Genomic DNA, 16,798 nt, shown 5'->3' with positions numbered 1-16,798 from the left:
AGGCAGGGGGGGGTGAAAGGCTACGAAGGGAGCAACTTCTCAGTGCAGAGCCCCCTGGCAAGATGTTGGAATGCCCCTGAGGACTGGAGATGGAGAAGTCTGCGAACCGAAGAAATAAATCAGAACCTATTTGGTGGGGGAGGAGTGAGCGGAGAATGAAAAGAGGAAATTGACCAGATACGGGCGAGGAGGGGCCCAGCGGTGTGGTGGGGCAATCGGCCTGTCGCCGGGACCCGCGCGGGGACGTGCTGCTTTCTAGTAGGTTCCTTAGCTTTAAACTGCGGAGTCTGCTGTGCGGCCGTTGTCCTACAGATTTGAGCTTTGGGTCCATTTCTTCTTTTTGGACCGAACCAGCGTTGTCGCTGTTCACCGAGGAGGACGGGTGATGCATCAAGGGCTCTGAGGGTTCGGTGCCAGCCTTCTGTGTTGTGGGGATGTTCCCGCCGTCCCAGAGCTCTTACTGGCAGACGTCGGTGATGGAGTAGGTGGACTTAAACCGGTTTCATCTGTCCTGGTTATTGCTCACTTCTGGGAAATTGTTCAAGTTCTTTTTTATGGTTTCTCAGTAAAGAGTGTGGAGTTTTAGAAACCGAGGACTAGCTGCTACATTTTACTTTTCATTTCTCTCCCAGGACTATCAGCAGTTTGCTTTTTTTAAGCTAAGGCAAAAATGTTTGCTGACCTTTATTTTGTACCCTGTGTGTGTATAAAGGGGGACGGGGATGAGATGGGTTGGGATGGGACATGGGGTGACTGGGGCAGCTGAGGGGTGACTTTATTCTTTCGATAGCTGCAGATGAATTCAGGGCGTTTATATCAAACCAGAGGTATCATTGGAATATCAGTCGGTCAAATAATACTGATTTTTCCTCTCAGATCTCGGATGGGCCAGAATGTTTTTTTGGGAAAATATACTATTGTTATATACTCACTAAAATAATGGTTGTCCTATCTCCCGCAAAAATTTTCCCTGCGTCTCCCCCGTGGGAACACTTTAGATGGGTGGTGGTCTGTTCTTATAGGAGTAACAAGTGGCCCGGATGGTCTGACTTGTAGCCCTTGGGGAGGTTTATTGAATGATCTGGTCGTTCTCCCAGATGTTGTTGTCCCTAAATCATCAAGAACCAGAAAGCAATTCTATCAGCTCATTTAACATAAATTGAGGAAAACTTTGGGAATAATAAGTCTTTCCAAGCCCCTCGAATAAGGGAGCAGTGAGTTAAATTGAAAGCTCAAAGGGGAACCATTACTTCTAGAAGAAAAGAAGAGTGGGTGTCCTGAGGTCTAAATGTTAGCAAGATACTTTGTCTTTTAAATAAGTGGTTTTTGTTGTTGTTGTTAATTTTACCTTACTTTTTTTTTTTTTTTTAAAGCTTATTGGCTGATGTAAGAAGGGGCTAATTATCTTTGATAGGTATAGTAACAGGGGGAAGGGTTTTATTTTTCCTTCATGACTCTGTTAAAGCTTTGTGGAAGTGTGTCAGGTCAGCTGAGAAGTGATCTGGTGTTCTGACAGGTAGAAGCAATAAGATCTTTCACCTTTACCTGGCAGGTAAAGTACTACCACCTCTGTGCATAGGCTTCAGAGAATGACAGACTACAGGTATGTTTCTTGGTGGTTTGCAGGATCACAGGGTATAAATTTTTCTGGTCACTGTCCTTTCTTAGAGAGGAAGTCAAAACACATATGCCCTGACAACACTTTTAATATAACCATCTTCCTCCCACTGAGGAAAATGTGGCTCACAGCAGAGGACCACTTCCTAAATGCTGTGGTGGATTATAGTGGACCACAGGCTCACTGTAGTTGGTCATGTCATCCTTGGCCCTGCTCCAAATATGTTTGTTTATTTTATTTAACAAATACACAGATAGCACTTACTATCTGCTAGGTACTGTTTTAAGTGCTTTACAAATAATAATCACTTAGCACTTATAACACTCTTGGAAGTAGGTACTATTATTCTCCTCACAAATATTGAAATTAAGGCACACAGTATAACTAATTTGCTTAGGGTCTAGCAGTAAGCTAAGGAGGCAGGATTCAGACCCAGGCCTACTGGCTCCAGAATTCATATTCCTCACACTATGCTGTGCTGCCTCAAAGAGAGTCATCTGAATTTCTGCTTTCTCTTTTCATCTACCATATTGGTTAGGATTAAACTTGTCTATGTGTGGCAGAAAATTTAAAACAATAATGGCTTGAATAAGTACATTTAACTCTCAGAAAAAACCTCTAGGCTGTTCAAGGCTGGCATGGCATTATGAACAATGTGTGTCCTTCCGCAGGCTGATGAGCCATCCCTAGCATGTGGCTTCCACTTTATGATCCAGGATGGCTACTCAGACTGTAGACATCTTGTGTGTTTTTTAGCCAGTTGGAAGAAAGAAAGAAAGAAAGGAGAGGGAGAGTATGCCCTCTTCCATTAAGACATTTCTTAGAAGTTGCACCAGATCCTTTTTTGCATCCCGTCATTCAGAACTTAACTGCAGTAGTGACTGGTAACCGTAGTCTTAATTGGGCCCCCCTAAATGCAGAGTCCTGTGTCCAAGGAAGAAGAGGCAACAGAGATTGGGGGAACCAGCAGTTTCTGCCATAGCTGCTTTTGGAGCTAGAAAGGCTAGAAGGTTCTTAAAGATAATGGCCCTGATTTCATTTCCCAATTTAGGATGGTTTCTCCCTCAAGGCAAGCAAGTGGGGACCTAGAAAAGTAAGATGGAAAATGCTAGATCAGAAGGCATGGTAGAGAGTGCTCATGTTATCCTCCTCACTTGCATTCTTGTGCTTTCTGGTCTTACGCTCAATCACCTATGAAAATATTTTTTGAGCATTTTCTGATTTGTGAGGCTAGTAATACTATATGTTCATATTGCCAAGAATCATAGAATAGCATGTGATTCACTAGTTTATTAAGAAGATTAAATGCGATATCACACATGAAAGCCCCTGGCATAGTTCCTGGTGCTTAGCAGGAGCTCAGAGTTTAAAAACCACTCTGCCCCACTATCTTAAATTTTTTTTTTTTTCCTCTTAAGTTAATGCCCACTGACCTCTGGGTTAGGCTTTCTTGGATACATGGCATTGAGTAAAGCAAATTTGTAGAATTGTGAGAAGATGATTTTATGATCATCTGAGAATGGTAATTCATTAGATAATGCTAACTGGTATTTGCTTCAAAATTTTGCAGATACTGCTCACGTGTTCTAGGAACGAGGCCTTGTATCAGTAATTTTCAATTTTTTTTTTAAAGATTTTATTTATTCATGAGAGACAGAGAGACAGAGAGAGAGAGAGAGAGAGAGAGAGGCAGAGACACAGGCAGAGGGAGAAACAGGCTTCATGCAGGGAGCCTGAAGTGGGACTCGATCCTGGGTCTCCAGGATCACGCCCTGGGCTGAAGGCAGCGTTAGATCGCTGAGCCACCTGGGCGGTCCAATTTTCAATCTTTTAAAAACACTTATCCATCAAGACCTTGTCATGACAATGGTACAGGTTTTGTTTTTTTTTTTCTTTTTTCAAATATAAAATTATGTTATTGAGTGTGCTTCTTCCAACTACCTGTGCCCTCCCAAGAAGTTCTGATATCCTTACACATGGCTGAGAGCAACACTGATAGCCCAATAAAGAATAAAGATCTCAAATAGAATACTTTTTTTAAAGATTTTATTTATTTGAGAGAGAAAGCATGCACGCAGGCAAGCACAGAGGGAGAGGGAGAAGCAGGCTCCCTACTGAGCAGGAAGCCCTAAGTAGGGCTGTATCCTAGGACCCTGAGATTACCACCTAATTGGAAAACAGATGCTTAACTGAGCCACCCAGGAGCCCCCAGAATAACATTTTTTTACTAAAGTGTTAAGAGGCTGTCAAGTTTGTATATCATATTGATTGATTGATTGATTTTATTTATTCATGAGACACACACACACACACACACACACACACACACACACACACACAGAGACAGGCAGAGGGAGAAGCAGGTTCAATGCAGGGAGCCCAATGCGGGACTTGATCCCAGGCCTCTAGGATCATGTCCTGGGCCGAAGGCAGGTGCTAAACTGCTGAGCCACCCAGGGATCCCCTGTACATCATATTTAGATGTAGTTCTTGAGGTGGTTTTTTTTGTGTGTTTTTTGTTTGTTTTTGTTTTTGTTTTAGTTCTTGAGGTTTTTTAAGCATCGTTACTATTACAGGGACCTGTCCCAGGCCACCAGTTGTAATGGATGAGGCAGGTCGGGTCAATGGCAGTTGATAGGAAAATAAATACAGGCTTAATCTCTTCCAGTGCGTTCTATTTGGATCCCACCTTCTTTCAGAGTTTCATATATTTGGAGTAGCCCATCCCTCTCTTTTCTAAGAGTTAATATGTAAATAAGGCTTCTCTCCCTAAATAGGAGTGCTGTTTCTATCCAGCTGATAATACAGAATACAGCAGTTCTCAGAGTGAGGCAGAAGGACTGTAGGAATCCATTTAAGGGTGCACAGGTCAAAATAATAACAATTTTAAGACTATTTGCCATTTTCATTCTCACTTCCTATGAGTGCACAGTGGAGATTTCCAGAGGCTACATGATGTGTGATATCGAAACAGATCGAATATTAAGAAGACATAAAAAACCATAAAAATACAGTTAGTTGCCTTTTATTAATAAGCCAGACACTAGAGAGTTTTGCAAAAATGTAAACCAGTGACTGCCTTTTCACTAAAAGTTGTTTTGAAAATAGTTATTTTTCATAAAAATATATATCACTTATATTAACATGTAATAGGTTTATTTTTATTTATTTTTATTTTTTTTTATTTTTTTTTTTAATTTTTATTTATTTATGATAGGCACACAGTGAGAGAGAGAGAGAGGCAGAGACACAGGCAGAGGGAGAAGCAGGCTCCATGCACCGGGAGCCTGACGTGGGATTCGATCCCGGGTCTCCAGGATCGCGCCCCGGGCCAAAGGCAGGCGCTAAACCGCTGCGCCACCCAGGGATCCCTAGGTTTATTTTTATTAAGTGAATTAACAGTCTTAACATTTTAGTTTTAATTTGTAGTATAGCAAATGAAGATTTTACCCACATAAACAAGTTTTGGGGTCTTTAATAATTAAGAGTTTAAAGAGATTTATTTTTATTTTTATTTATTTATTCATGAGAGACACAGAGAGAGAGAGAGGCAGAGACACAGGCAGAGGGAGACGCAGACTCCATGCAGGGAGGGAGTGTGACGGGACTCGATCCCGGGTCTCCAGGATCACACCCCGGGCTGCAGACTGTGCTAAGCCACTGCGCCACCGGGGCTGCCCGAGTTTAAAGAGATCTTAAGACAAAATGTTAGAGAATCATCAACTTCATGCTTACCAAATTAAAAAAAAAAAAAAACTTTTATTAAAAGTTATTTTTGTGTATTTTCACTGTGCAATATGAGCAATGTGCTTGAACTATCTTAAATTTTAGCACAGCACAATGCCGTCCTCCTTGGGGCTGCCAGAAAGATAGAGAAAACCCTTTGAGTTCCAGGTACCAGTATTTGGTTGTGGGTTCTGACACCAGCCAGTGAATGGCCTCTTGCTTCCCGGGAAGTTGTCTTTGCACTGCAGCTCCATTGCGGCTGCTGCTGCTTAAACTTTCTGTACATCACCCTCTTTATTAAAGGAGGGTTACTAAGTGGGTGTTAAGGAAAGGTATTTGAAAAATATTGGCATCAAACCAAACCTTACTCCTAAATTTAAGAAAGGAACTGAAAGTAAAGAAGAGAGAGGAGAATGAGAAAAATTAGGCAGTAGACATTTTCTTTCTCAACCAAATAATGTGAGTGCCTTTCTGATTTGAGTGGTTCTAGAGTTTATTTTCTGTGAAGTAGGAGAGTATTCTTTAGTACGCAGGAACACAGCTGAAAATGTGAAGTTCACATTAGCTTTGGAAATTAGACCCGAGGCCGTGTCGTGTATTTTGTGGCACCTGCGGCGCTCACACGTCATCTTACACAAACGATGCACTGAGCACATGTTAACAGAATTGAATTGAACTGAGGCCACACTTAGTTCTGAAAGGCCTTTGACTCCCTTTCTGCCTCATGTCCTTCAGTTCCTCCATCCTTCCCGCCCTACCATCCCTCCACGTGTCCTGTCCAAACATTATTATTTAATGAGCCCTGTGTGATACTGAGGCAGCGATGATCACTAATGCTTTCATAGTCGTCAAGATACTTTCTGTTTATCCTTATGTCTGAAGGAAATGGAGAAGTTTAAGAAGTGAGTCTGTTAGTGGGGCTTTGGCTGTCATCTTGGCTTTCAGGTTATTCTTTCTTTAATGCAAGTACTTAAGCCTAGACCTGTTATTTTTTAGCCTTGCTAATAGGAGTGTCTTGGTCTTCCTCCCACTGGGGACCAGCCTGCCAAACCCCACATTGTACCTCAGGTGAACTGGCTGCTGTGGGACGTGCCTCAAGCTGTCCTGTGGATTATACCTACTTCCAGAGTTAGAATGGACTCGTCGGTCATTCTCTGAGTCATAGGAGCCCCTTGCTACTGCTGCTGTGTGGCTTGGAGCCCAGAAAGATTGCTGACTTAGACCTTTTGCTAGACATTTTGGATAAAAAGGTAATTCTGAAGACCTAGGATATGAATATGCATTTGACCTTTCCCAGTGATTCAGTAAAATTGTTTGTGTTTATTTATTTATTTTTTTAAAGATTTTGTTTATTCATGAGACACACAGAGAGAGGTAGAGACACAGGCTGAGGGAGAAGCAGGCTTCCCGCGGGGAGCCTGATACGGGACTTGATCCCAGGACCCCGGGGTCGCGCCCTTTGCTGAAGGCAGATGCTCAAACCCTGAGCCACCCAGGTGTCCCAAGTTGTTTGTGTTTAAAAGTAAATTGATTCCTATGGAAGGAGGAGAGTTCTGTATTTTTCTTGTCATCTCAAATTCTTACAAGGCTTCTTGAAAGAATTAGTCTCAAGATGGACCCAATTATTGTTAGAGACCTGCATCTAGCTAATTCCTAATAGGAGTACATACTTAATGCAGGCAGATGGGCGTATGTTTTCTGCTGTGACCTGCCTGTCAGGAAGTGACACCCACAGGAAAATGTCTTATGACCCAGACTAGCTCGAGTTGGCTGTGGGGTAAGGGGAGAAGGAGAATCATATGATACAAAGATGAATCACTTGGATAGCATACTTACTTTTCTTCCTTTGAAAGTACCAGTTTGGTGACTGGAGGGAATGAGACAAATGTGAATAACCGTGGAGGGCAGCCTGGCCTGGGGAAGAGACTCCAGGAGGGAGGTCTGTAGTTTTGGGGTTGCAGCAGCATCCCGTATTTACAAGGACCTCTGAGGATTAAGTTACAACCTGCCAGAGAAGATGGTTTTTAACCTTTGTGGACTCTCAGGTTCTAATCTGTTGCCTCTCAGAGTTACTTAAAAGAACCCCATTCTAATCAGGTGGCAGATTCTTTTTCCTGCTGTGAGTTTTCCCTTCTGTTGCTTTCTTAGTTTGTCATTCCTAAACTTTTTATATGAAAGTTTTGTTAACACTCAGGGAGTGGGATAGTAAGACTGATAAGAGGAAATCAACCACTGGTGGAGTTTTCTTAGCCTCATTCCATAATACCTTACTCATTTCCTATCAGTTGATACTTAATTTTGAGTTTTTACCTAATTGATGCAGAATACCAGTTTGTATGAATTTACCCTGGAGGTTGGGGTTTGATGGTGTTAAGTCTGTTTTACCATTTGTGTTAGATGTGGCATCTTCTTTGGCCACAGCCCTTTCTGGCAGTGGGTCTCTTAGCTGTGCAAATGAGCTGTGTCTTCCCCTTACACGCTGGGGAGAAATCAGTGTCTGTCTTTTAGGATTGTCTGCCTATGCCCTCTCATGTCTTTCTAGATTCCTACTGACCTGGTCTGTGACCTCCTTTAATCAATTTGCCTTTAACATCCTATTTTTCTTTTTTCTGTGTAGAAGATCATTGCTGTCTTCAAACCCAAGAACGAAGAGCCATATGGGCACCTTAATCCTAAGTGGACCAAGTGGCTGCAGAAGCTATGCTGTCCCTGCTGCTTTGGCCGAGACTGCCTTGTCCTCAACCAGGGCTATCTCTCAGAGGCAGGGGCCAGTCTGGTGGACCAAAAACTGGAACTCAACATTGTACCCCGTACAAAGGTCAGTGATCTGTCTTCAGGGAGCTTTACTGCCTATCCAGAGTTTTCCTGGGCCTAGGTCCTGCTACATGTTAATGGGACCATTAGGTCCAGGGAGGGCTATGTATGTCCTAAGTCTAGGGTCCTGAACCTTTTGTGGGGAGGAGGTGGTTGGTTTAGGCTCATGATTTGATCATCTGATAGAAACCATTCTGAGAAAGATACACGTAAAATTCTTGCATATGTTTCAGGAAATTCGCTGATCCTCTGATGCACATTTACGAGTTCCCTGGGTCTTTTGATCCCAGGTAACTGCATGCTGGTTAGAAACGTAGCTACTTTTGTAGCTCATTCTCTTAGCTATTCCATGGTTTAGATAAATCTAGAATGGACTAGCTGTTAGCTAGTCACTTATGTAAGGTCTGCAAGGAGGAGTCCAAGAGGGACTGAGGGTTAGGATAAAGGTCTGGCTTGAACCTGTATAGGGAACTGACATGGAATTCTCATTTTATTTTATTTTTTAAAAGATTTTATTTTTTTTATTTAACAGAAAGTGAGAGCACAAGCAGGGGAGTGGCAGGCAGAGGGAGAGGGGAAGCCAGTTCTCTGCTGAGCAGGGAGACCCTATGTGAGGCCCCGGGATCATGACACAAGTGGAAGGTAGCTGCTTAACTGACTGAGCCACCCAGGCAGCCCCCACCTGAGATTGAGTAACAACTTCAGGTGGAACTCTGATCTGATGCCCTAAGGTTGCAGGAGCATTTTTATAGCTATGGGCCTTAATCCTCTGAGAATTAGACTAAAGAGGTTTTGAAGTTTTCTTTGCAGGTTTAGATAGTAGACTCTGTGGGCAAAAATACTGATCAGCAGATGAGAGCTTCCCTTCAAACTTGTTTTTTCTGTTTTCCCATGGAGTTTTAGAAGAAATTTTGATTGTTGTGGTTGTTTAACTGTCTACTCTTTTGCTACCAAACTCCAAACAATAAGTCAACTGGTTTGTAAGTTTGTAGAAGTCTGGTACTATTTCTTGAAATTTCCTCTTATTCTCAGCATCTAGCAAAGTACTGTGGGGGGTTTTTTGTTTGCTTGTTTACTGTTTTTGTTTTGAGAGAGAGAGCTATGTGAGTTGGAGGGTAGGGGGAGCAGAGGGGGAGAGAGAGAATCCCAAGCAGGCTCCATGCTCAGTGAGATCCCACAACCCTGAGATCATGACCTGAGCTGAAATCAAGAGTTGGACACTTAACCAACTGTGCTTCCCAGGTGCCCCAAGCAAAGTACTGTTTTTATAGTAAGTATTCTGTAAGTGCCAGCTGAATCAGTGAGTGAATATCAAACCGTGAGGGACAATCCTAGTGATCCCCCAACTCAGGTCTATGAGGAGAGTGTTTGCTTATAGCTCCCACTGACATCTGGTTCATTTCCTGGTCTTATACAACTCATTCCTTCCCTTTATACTTTAGTTCTCTCTGTACACAGAGTTAAATAGCACACTTTGAATATCTTGTATGATAATTAAAGCTCTGAGATCTCCTGCCTAACCTGAATTCCTCCTATTAGGCTCCTCCTAGACTCTAGAAATTCTTTTAACTACTCCTTGCTCATCACTGTTATTCCCTTTCTTTACTGGGTAAATAGCAGTCTGCACCTGGCCCTGTGCCTGCTCTGCCTACTCTGCCTGTGCTTCTGGAGTGTAGTGCCTAAGAATCAAGGCTTGAGTCCACATTCTGGCTCTGTAGCTCTTTGTTGGGTGACCCTCGGCAAGTCAAGACACCCCCACATGCCTTGCCTGCTCAGTTTCCTCACTATAAAAATAGGGATATAAATAGTTCCTACTTGATGGGGTGGCTATTAAGATTACACAGGATAATCCATGTAAAACACGTAGCCCAGTGCCTTTGCACAATGGAAACACTCCATATGTCTTAGCCTATGGTATTTTTTTTTTTAAGATTTATTTATTCATGAAAGACAGAGGATAGAGAGAGGCAGAGACACAGGCAGAGGGAGAAGCAGGCTCCAAGCAGAGAGCCTGATGCGGGACTCGATCCCAGGACTCTAGGATCATGCCCTGGGCTGAAGGCAGGTGCTAAACCACTGAGCCACCCAGGGATTCCCAGCCTATGGTATTTTTATGACAATTCTAATCATAATAGAAATGTCACTTATATAATCCTGTTCTTCCCCATCTCTGGTCTTCCTCTTTCGCTGTTAGAGAACCTTAATGTGGCTTGAGGATCTTTTGCATCAAAGTCAGCAGTAACAAAAATACTCATCTTCCATGAGACTGGGATGAGACAGAACTTTGCAAGTTTAACCTACAGCTGCTAGAGAATAGTGAGAGGAAGTCTCTCCCCACCCAACCTCCTCACCCTTGTGACAAGATTCTATCCAGTTGATGAGAACATCTGTCACTATGGGAACGGGGCTCATGTTATGATGGAGCTTCAAATAGTAAGGCTCTAAGTCTCATTTGATAGCTTGTTTCAGCTCTCTGTTCTTGTGAGGTTTCAGATTATGATAATTTCATTAGTCATAGAGAAAAAAGTGGGTTGTTAAAGAGAGCGCTTGAGAAAAAACCTGATTGAGGGGAAAAAGGTGGTTTATTGCTTTGAGAGAGTGAGGATTTTCACTTTGGAAACCGGTAATGTAGTCTTAGGAAAGCCTTTTTTCCCCTTAATTCCTGTGCATGTGTTTTCTGGGCATAGAGTGCCAACCTACAGTACCTTGCACATCCATTATAGATACTCTTGTTAACGTTGGAGGAGAGATGGATGGATAGGAGGGAGGAAATGATTTTGCCCCTCTTTAAGATTCATAGGCACAATAATTAGTTATTTGTAACGAATTTTACAAGGCTTTGAAAAGAACGAATTTTCGTTTAAATTTGATTTTTAGGAATTTATATGCTAAGACTCATTTGTTGCTATCTTTGAAAGAAGCTTGTAACTCATTCATGCATTCACTTAATAAATAAGGAACATGTAAAAAAAAAAAAAAGAACATGTGCCATGCACTGTGTTAGGGACTGAGGATCCTAATGTGAATAAAAATAAGATGTTCTCTTTTTGGGGCAGCCCTGGTGGCTCAGAGGTTTAGCACCACCTTCAGTCCAGAGCATTATCCTGGAGTCCCAGGATCAAGTCCCACGTCGGGTTCCCTGCATGGAGCCTGCTTCTCCCTCTGCCTATGTCTCTGCTTCTCTCTCTCTCTCTCTCTCATAAATAAATAAAATCTTAAAAAAAAAATTAAAAAAAAATTAAAAAAGATGTTCTCTTTTTCCCCAAATCTCTTTAGTCTTTTTTTTTTTAATCTCTTTAGTCTTAAGAGAGGTTAGATCTATTAATGGATAATCACAAGACAATATGATAAGGGTGATAATGGACATACATATGGATTAGAGTTTATTACTGCTATTTGACAGTCAAATGTAATTTATTTTTAAGAGGGAGGGAGGGAGAGAGAGAGAGAATCTTAAGCCCCCATGGGGCTTGATCATAACCTGAGATCATGACCTGAGCCAAAATGAGGAGTCGGATACTTAATCAACTGAGCCACCCAGGCGCCCCAATCAAGTGTTATTGATGGCCCACTAAAAAATGTTTTTTGAAGTGCTGCCAAGGTGGCTCAGTCTGTTGAGCGTCTGCTTTTGGCTCAGGTCATGATCCCAGAATCCTGGGATTGAGCCCCATGTATAGCTTCCTGCTTCACAGGCACTCGCCATACTCACTCGTGCTCTCTTTCTCTCTCAAATAAATAAAATCTTTTTAAAACATGTTTTTTTGAATAGGCAATGCACATATCTAGTATAGAGATCAGAAAGCACAGTAGGGTAAACAGAGAAGAATAGTTTAGCCTCTCTCCCACCCTTCCTGAAAGGCAGCTGCTAGTTCTAGTTTCTTTTGTAATATTCCAGATACAGTCTGTGTAGATATGCATAAATATAGCAATCCACTAAAGATTAAAACCCATTTTAATGCTTATTTTAAAAAAGTGAATAACTGCACATAGTACAGAATATAAGAGAAATAAAAGGATAGAGAGTAAATTGCGATTTTTTTTTTTTTTTAATCTGGAGAGAAAATAGGGATTGGGCACTCTTTTAATGAACCAGGAGGTGGCAATATTAGGGGAATTCATGCTAGCTGCCATAACAACCCCTGAATCTCCGTGGTTTAATGGATCTTGCTCACACTGTAGATTCATGCCAGTTAGGCAGTTCTCCTAGATCCCTTGTCATTCCGTGTAGTGACAAGAGATCTGAGATCCCTCCATGATGTGGTTTTGCCATCTCAGACCCCTTCGTTTCCAGCTGCACAGATTGGAGAGTGTGAACTAAGGATCATGGGAGGTTTTAGGGGTCAGGCCCAGAAGTGATACATACATACATCACTTTGTCAGCATTCCACTGGCCTGAACTAGTCATATTAGAAAGACAGAAATGTATTCTTTCTGTATGCCCTGGAGAGGAACAGTATTGATAAGCATCCAGCTATTCCCAAATAAGTATAGAACATACTTATTTGTTCTATACCACTACAGTAATATAGTTCCTTGTATTCGACTATAAACTAGGTATTTCTTCTCTTTCCATTGTAGGTAGTATACCTGGCCAGTGATACCTTCAACTATAGTGCCATTGACCGAGTGAAGTCCAGGGGCAAGCGGCTTGCGTTAGAGAAAGTGCCAAAGGTTGGGCAGCGGTTCAATCGCATCGGCCTACCGCCAAAGGTAAAAAACACCTGTGTGGCTTAGTAAAGGTGATGGTGTATGGTGGCATAACCATCCAAGTGCTGAAACAAGGCACTTGCATATAAACATGTGGATAGCCTGCCTCGAGGCTCCTATCTTCCTCATTTCTGAAGGCCTAAGGTTTGGGGAATAATTCTCCAGAAACTGAGTCCCTAACTTTCTCACTTTATTCCTCTGGCACATTTAGGTGGGGTTCTTGAATTTGGATGGGCAATCACTCATGACTTTTTTCTGATATAAACTCCACAGTGCTTTATGGGCCACCTGGCTTACTCCTGAGCTTTTTGGACTTGAGCTATAGGGAAATACCTTTATTCCTCCTCTTTGGCTGCAGGTTGGTTCATTCCAGCTCTTTGTTGAAGGCTACAAAGATGCAGACTACTGGCTGCGGCGTTTTGAAGCAGAACCTCTCCCTGAGAACACTAACCGGCAGCTACTGCTGCAGTTCGAGCGGCTGGTGGTGCTGGACTACATCATCCGCAACACCGGTAAGCAGCCATGGGCACCTGGGGCCTGTATTATACTGCTGTGCAGCATGCATGCAGAGGCTTGGGAGCTTGCCAGACTCTACTCCAGAGTGCCTTCTAGGGATGAGGGTTTTCTAAGTGAGAAGGGCCTCAAAAATACTTTTCCAAGACAAGCTTTATTCAGGATATCATGTGTGTTTATCAGAGGTAGTGAGTCCTAGAGCTAGTAATAACTAACGTTTTATCTTAGTCTCTTTTCTGGTCCCAGACAGAAGATATATTGGCTCTTCCAAAGCAACATGGAGAGTACTTTTGTCCTTGATCCCTAGTTACTTATAGTAGCAAGACCTATCACCAGACAGTCTTGTCTTTAAGTACTTCTTATGAGTGGGCTTATACAGTATGTCATTTTACGACTGGCTTATTTCACTTAGCATATGCTCTGAACCTTCATTCATGTTGCAGCATATATCAGAATTTCTTTCCTAATTTTTAAGGCTGAATATACATTGTATGTATATGCTGTATTTTGCTTATCTATCTGTTGATGGACACTTGGGTTGCTTCCATGTTTTAGCTCTTGGCGAATAATGCTGCTATAAACATGGGTGTACAAATATCTTTGAGATACTACTTTCATTTCTTTTGAGTATATACCCAGAAGTGGAATTGTTGGGTCATACGGCAGTTCTGTTTAATTTATTTTTTTAGGATTTTTAAATTTATTTGAGAAAGAGAGAGAGTGTACACGTATGTGCATAAGCAGAGGGAGGGGCAAAGGGAGAGGGAGAAGTAGACTTCCCACTGAGTAGGGAGCCTGACATAGGGCTCTATCCAAGGACCACTGAGATCATGACCTGAGCCAAAGGCAGATGCTTAACTGACTGAGCCACCCAGATGTCTCTGTTTATTTTTTTTTAATTAAAGTATGATTGACCTGTGTTTAGTTTTTTGAGGGACTGCCATACTATTTTCCACAGTGGTTGCATCATTTTACATTCCCATCAATGGTGCACAGGGATTCCAATTTCTCCATCTTTTCCTCACCACTTCTTATTTTCTGGGTTTTGTTTTGTTTTTCAATCATAGCTATCCTAATAGGTATAAGGTGATCTCTCATTGTAGTTTTGCATTTCCCTAAGTGATGTTGTGAATATCTTTTCATGTACTTTTTGGCTATTTGCATATCTTTGGAGAAATGTTTTTTCAACTCCTTTTGTTATTGATTTGTAGGACTTTTTTTTTTTTTTACATATTCTGGATATTCCTTATCAAATACATGATTTGCAAATATTTCCTCCCATTTTGTGGGGTGCCTTTTTATTCTGTTGATAGCATATTCTTCTTCTTCTTCTTTTTTTTTTTTTTAAAGATTTTATTTATTTATTCGTGAGAGACACAGAGAGAAAGAGAGGCAGAGACACAGGCAGAGGGAGAAGCAGGTTCCATTCAGGGAGCCCGATGCAGATCCCAAGTCTCCAGGATCACGCCCCAGGCCTAAGGTGGCACTAAACCGCTAAGCCACCGGGGCTGCCCTGATAGCATCTTCTGATGCAATTTTTAAAATTTTCATAAAGTCCAGGTTGTCTATTTTTTTATTTATTGTCTGTACCTTTGGTGTTATAGATAAGAAATTATTGCCAAATTGGATGCCATGAAGCTTTTGCCCTATGTTTTTGTCTTAAGAGTTTCATAGTTTTCAGTCTTAGATTTAGGTCATGGATCCGTTTTGAGTTCATTTTTGTATATGGTGTGAGATAAGGGTCCAACTTCATTTTCTGTATGTGGATATCCAGTTTTCCCAGTACCATCTGTTGAAGACTGTCTTCCCTGTTGAAGTATCTTGTCACTCTTGTTGAAAACCATTTGACCATATATGCAAAAGTTTATGTCTAGAATGTATTGTATTCCATTCATCTATATGTCTGCCTTTATGCTAGTACCACACTATTTTGATTACTATAGCTTTGTAGTAAGTATAGTTTTGTTTAAGAGAGAGAGAGTGCATTCGTGTGTAAGTCAGTGGGGGTAGAGGGAGAAGGGAAGAGAGAATCCTAAGCAGCCTCCATACCCAGCACAGAGCCTGACATGGGGCTCAATCTCACAACCCCGAGATCACATCCTGAGCTGAAACCAAGAGTTGGACATCCAACTGATTGAGCCACCCAGGCACCGCTGTAGTAAGTATAGTTTTATAATAAATTTGGAAGTTTTGGAGAAAGTATGAGTCCTCCAGCTTTGTTCTTCTCTTTCTGGATTGTTTTGTTTATTTGGTGTCCCTTGAGATTCCATAGGAATTTTAGGATGGGTTTTTCTATTTCTATGAAAAACATCATTGGGATTTTGATAGGAATTGCATTAAATCTGTAGATAGCTTTGAGTAGTATTGACATCTTAACAATATTGAATCTTCCAGTCTATGAACATAGGAGGTCTTTCCATTTATTTATGTCTTTAATTTCTTTGAGCAATGTAGTTTTTATTTACAAGTCTTTTATCTCTTTGGTTAAATTAATTCCTAAGGATTTTATGCTTTTTGATGCTAATGGAATTGTTTTCTTAATTTGCTTTTTGGATTGTTTGTTGTTAGCGAAAGAAATAAAAATTAGGGATCCCTGGGTGGCTCAGTGGGTTGGCACCTGCCTTTGGCCCAGGGCGTGATCCTGGAGTCCCGGGATCGAGTCCCACGTCGGGCTTCCCGCATGGAGCCTGCTTCTCCCTCTGCCTGTGTCTCTGCCTCTATGTCTATCATGAATAAATAAATAAAACTTAAAAAAAAAAGAAATAAAAATTATTTTTGTGCGTTGACTTTGTATTCTGATGCTTTGCTGAGTTTATTCTCTTTTTTTTTGTATGGCATCTTTAGGGTTTTCTACATATAAAACCATATCATCTGCAACCAAAGATAATTTTACCTCTTTCTTTCAAACTTGGATGCCTTTTATTTCCTTTTCTTGCATAACTGCTGTGGTCTTCCAGTAACATGTTGAATAGAAATGTTGAAAGCAGGCATTTTTGCCTTGTTCTAGATCTTAGAGAAAAAGCTTTTGGTCTTTCACCATTGAGTATGATGTTTATTGTGGGTTTTTCACATATGACTTTTATTATGTTGAGGTAGTTTCCTTCTATTCCAGTGTTCTTATGAAAGGATATTGAGGGGCACCTGGGTAGCTCAGTTAGTTATGCATCCAGCTCTTGGTTTTGGCTCAGGTCATGATTTCAGGGTTGTGAGATTGAGCTCCTCTTCCAGCTCTGCACTGGGTGTGGAGCCTGCTTAAAATTGTCTTTCTCCCTCTCCCTCTGCCCCTCCACTTGCACACATGCACTATCTCTCTAAAAAAATAAATAATTTTTAAAAAAGGATGTTGAATTTTGTCAAATGCTTTTTCTACATCAATTGAGATGATCATGTGTGTTTTTTCCCTTCATTCTGCTAATGTGG

The 16,798-nt window shown here is 41.5% G+C and overlaps 1 protein-coding gene across 1 annotated transcript in view; it reads left to right on the top strand.

The window, feature by feature from the left end:
* The window catches only part of PI4K2A (phosphatidylinositol 4-kinase type 2 alpha), a 31,510-nt gene that overhangs the window by 610 nt on the left and 14,102 nt on the right, over positions 1-16,798 (top strand). The window contains exons 2-4 of the mRNA XM_077878087.1: positions 7,962-8,162; positions 12,737-12,868; positions 13,224-13,377. Of these exons, the coding sequence (XP_077734213.1) occupies positions 7,962-8,162; positions 12,737-12,868; positions 13,224-13,377 (487 nt within the window). The remainder of the gene's footprint in view (positions 1-7,961; positions 8,163-12,736; positions 12,869-13,223; positions 13,378-16,798) is intronic.

Source organism: Canis aureus, chromosome 29, assembly GCF_053574225.1.
Source record: "Canis aureus isolate CA01 chromosome 29, VMU_Caureus_v.1.0, whole genome shotgun sequence".
Lineage (NCBI taxonomy): Eukaryota > Metazoa > Chordata > Mammalia > Carnivora > Canidae > Canis > Canis aureus.
This window is presented reverse-complemented; position numbering and strand designations above follow the sequence as displayed.